At 37.8% G+C, this 3743-nt stretch overlaps 1 protein-coding gene across 1 annotated transcript in view; it reads right to left on the bottom strand.

Moving 5' to 3' along the window:
- Positions 1-334: 334 nt before the first annotated feature.
- LOC137983622 (ferritin, heavy subunit-like) overlaps positions 335-3743 on the bottom strand; it is an 8186-nt gene continuing 4777 nt past the window's right edge. Inside the window, exons 6-8 of the mRNA XM_068830771.1 lie at positions 3669-3722; positions 2408-2533; positions 335-1183 (exon numbers count right to left, since the gene is read on the bottom strand). Coding sequence (XP_068686872.1) covers positions 1022-1183; positions 2408-2533; positions 3669-3722 — 342 coding nt within the window. The 3' untranslated portion in view covers positions 335-1021. The remainder of the gene's footprint in view (positions 1184-2407; positions 2534-3668; positions 3723-3743) is intronic.

Consider the following 3743-nt stretch of genomic DNA (forward strand, 5'->3'; position numbering starts at 1 on the left):
TTGCTGAAAGTTTCATCGTGGCCTTCTCATCAGTGTTAAGCAATAAAAAAGGGGGTTATCGAGTTCGTTTTTAAGATATGAGCAACTAAATCCAAAATATGGGGTGTTTTTGCTGGGCTTTGCCGTTGCCAAGATAACTTATTACATCACAATAATGATCATATCTTGTTTGGAAATGATCAGTGTTTCATATGGTACCATAACATTGCTGTTACGTGATACAGTGTTTTAGAGTCATTCGATCTAAACAGAGAGTCTTCTAAGTGTTGAAACCCTTTCGAGCCTCCTTAATGCAAACGATGCACTCGCATGCATACACACGCCAAAAGACCAATTTACCCTTTCATAAAACATCATTTATTGATCGAGTTGTATATGTCAGTATATATGATTAAGATCATTGTGTAGTATCGCTGAGTATTTCTACTCGTTGTTTGCATATTTCGTAAAAATACTCAGTGATATTACACACCAAACCATCTAATAAGATGATTGTTTCTCTTTATTATAATTTGAAAAAGGTGCGTTACATGATTACAATCAACGGCGTCCAGCTGAGAAATTATTTTTTTTCATTGAGCTACGACTCACTTCAAATCAGTGATACAAAAAAGGTTGAGAGTTTTTCTACTGGAAGGAAAAGCGTCCAAAATATAAGATAATTAGTGTCCAATTCGTTCTTTCCTGATAAATAAAAAACTTCAACTAATAGTTCCAGTCTATTTAATTTAGTTTTCTACACATCAATTGATTATCTGATCACGTCGTGTAGCGCTGAGTTGTTATTTCTTTCACTCAGAAAACTAGTGTTTATGGAAGCGAAAGTGTTCATTACTTTGCGCTAGGGAAAAACCCACTATCTTTGCAACCTCCGATTCGACACCAATATTGTTTCATTATAAATTTTTGAAAGCCTCCACAATTTGGATACTCAATCAAAAGATAGTATGGTATTTAGCCAATCCAATGGGTGCCTTCGTGATTGTACGGTAGTGGGATTTTAACTAATACAGGATACAACCTAATCGTCCCTGCCTTTTAAGGTGTTCTTATCAAATTGGTATTCTCCAAGAGCATAGTTTCCGCTTGCTTGTAGTCGCCTCAGGGTGTTGACGTAGTCCGATAGCTGTTTGATGCTCTCCACTTGTTCACCAAGGTAGTTTCCTTCCAAGAAGTCTTGTAACTGTAAATCCAATAAGCTGATTAGTGAAAAGCTGTAAATAATGTGTTGTTCTGAACGAATCAGCTGCTGCATGCGCCGAGTAAAACTGATTTCTTTAATGGTACAAAGACGTTGAAAATAACAAGAACGATATCAGAATGAGATGGAAAAGATAAAAGGCTGCCAAGGATTTGATCTCACGACTTCCCACTGAGCAGACTGGAACACGGTTTTCCTTTTTTGTCACGGTCTTTTCTCGAGACTGGTCCTTCCTTCAAATGTTAGAGATCATTGTTCGTGAGGACCCCATATACATCAACGTATTGTTCCTCACGGCTGCTAATACATCAGGCAATATACAACCGCCCGCATTGTAGTATTATTTTGGTTGCTTGCAAATTAGACCTTGTTGCCTCGTCCTTAGAGCGGTTTTCAATTAAGTGTCGAAAGTAATTAGCGAATTGCATTGGTTTTGCATTTACTTCACTCAGTGATTGGTTCAAAGTTCTTGCGCCACTCTTTCAACCAATCAGAAGTGAAACCCAAACCAATTGTGGCTCGCGCGTGCACATTTTCCCCGCGCTTCGTGTTGGCTACGTGTAATTACTTCGAGTTTTGATTGGTTTACAGGATTGTCTCCGTCCTTTTTGATTGGCTAAAGTAATTACTTTGGTTTTGGTTTTACGACACTCGATTGAAACTTGCTCTAAAGGGAACTTTCACTAAAACAAGAATTTAACTTTAAAATATTGAACATAATGTTTACAATCAAAATTGCTGGATCTTTTTCCAATGGAAGTGTTTGTATCCGAAATAGACAAATTCAAAAAACGATTGTTTTGGTTTTCGAATTTACTGGGCGCAGCCATTTTGAATAATTGTGAATTGTTTCAAAACAAAAGCTCTTTGTGTGAATACAGTAAAGCAACCATTACATGTCACAATGACTCGAAAGGGTAGCGCCCGCGAAATTTAAACCCCAAAACAAGCGTTTTTGAAATTTGTCTATTTTGGATACAAACGCTTCCACTGGAAAAAGATCGAGCCAGTTTGATTTTAAACAATATGTAAAATATTTTAAAGTGAAATTCTTGTTTTAGTGGAGGTTCTCTTTAAACTTAAATTTCAAAAGAATATATGACCTTGAACGATGCAACAAGGGCTAATTTGCAAGCAAGCAAAAGAATATTAAAATGATAGCCATTTTGGAATAAGGTGTAGTTGTCGAAAATTCTGCTATCTTACCTGTGGGTCGTTAGCTTCTTGGGCAACGTTGTGCAGACCCAACAAAGTCTCGTACACCTCTTTTTCCAAATTCAAGGCACATTCCATGGCGCCCAAGCCATTCCCCCATTCGCTTTTAAACGGTGTCTGTGATACAGAGCAAAGTTACTTGGTGAAAGGGAACGTTATAACCAGCCTTTTAAAATGTAAATAACTCCAGAATTTGAGCTACTGAGTAGCGCTAAGGTAAGGGTTCCAAGTTATCCTAAATTATTCTAATCTACTTTAGAATCAGTGCTCTTCCTTGGTGACATTTGCTATACTGTGCCTGGTGGTGTTCGAAAGGAAATCTACTGAGCAGTACTTTTCTTTGGTGATGTTGAATATACTTTACAAGGTTGTTTTTGACTATTTTCTATACTGTGACCATCAAATGAAAGTAACAGAGGATGACTTTTTTTGAGTTTTTAATAATATTCTGTTCAATATGGTTCTAAGCTTCGAGCTTGTGGTTGTAATCCTAGTGTCTTACCAGTCAAACGAAAGTTACTGGCAAATGATGGCTGTTGGTGCTGTATATTATACTTTGCAAGGTGGATTATATGATTTATTTTGTCGGTAAAACAACCTACTTAGCAGTTCTTTTTTATCAGTGTGGAGCAGAAAATGAGATGCTCTGAGGAGTACCACCCTTTGTGCTGTGATGGTTGTGTGATTTGATTTTTGGAGATGATAAATTGTTCTGAAGAGAACCGTTCTATATTTAGTGCGTGTGTCTGCCTTGTATATCTTTAACTTCTCCTTGAAAGCCAATAGACCTTCTGCATGATGATGTGATATGCTCAAAAATTCACCACCAAGCCTTGTTTGCACGATATTATTCACATCATCTCAAGGTCAATCATCATCACAAGGTCAACTCTAGCCTCACTTTCATTCATAAGCCAGGTAACTAACCACACAACTGTAAAATGGACTATTGACCACCAAGCCTCCTTTCCACAAGATTGATCACATCATCTGGACATGCAATACTGTTTGCACGTGGGTTTTCTTTACAAGTCTGTTCCTTTGAGATTCAGCTCAATGCTAGAATTTACAAGTTTGATTTTCGAATTCGAGGCTTGGTAGTGAAATCAGCCAGTCAGACGTCATCATGCATAACGGAGGGCTATTCTTAGGAGTGCACTTGTGTGTTTATGACTGAAGCTGCACTGAGTTGCCTCAGCCACTGGTGTATTCTAAGGGCTGATCATAGTGTTAAGATTTAGAGTCAACTTACATGGACGTTGTGAAGTCTCACACGACCTCCACGCATGTTCTGGTATTTCATCAACTGCAAGTCAAAATAAAGATC

This window comes from Montipora foliosa, chromosome 13, assembly GCF_036669935.1.
Source record: "Montipora foliosa isolate CH-2021 chromosome 13, ASM3666993v2, whole genome shotgun sequence".
Lineage (NCBI taxonomy): Eukaryota > Metazoa > Cnidaria > Anthozoa > Scleractinia > Acroporidae > Montipora > Montipora foliosa.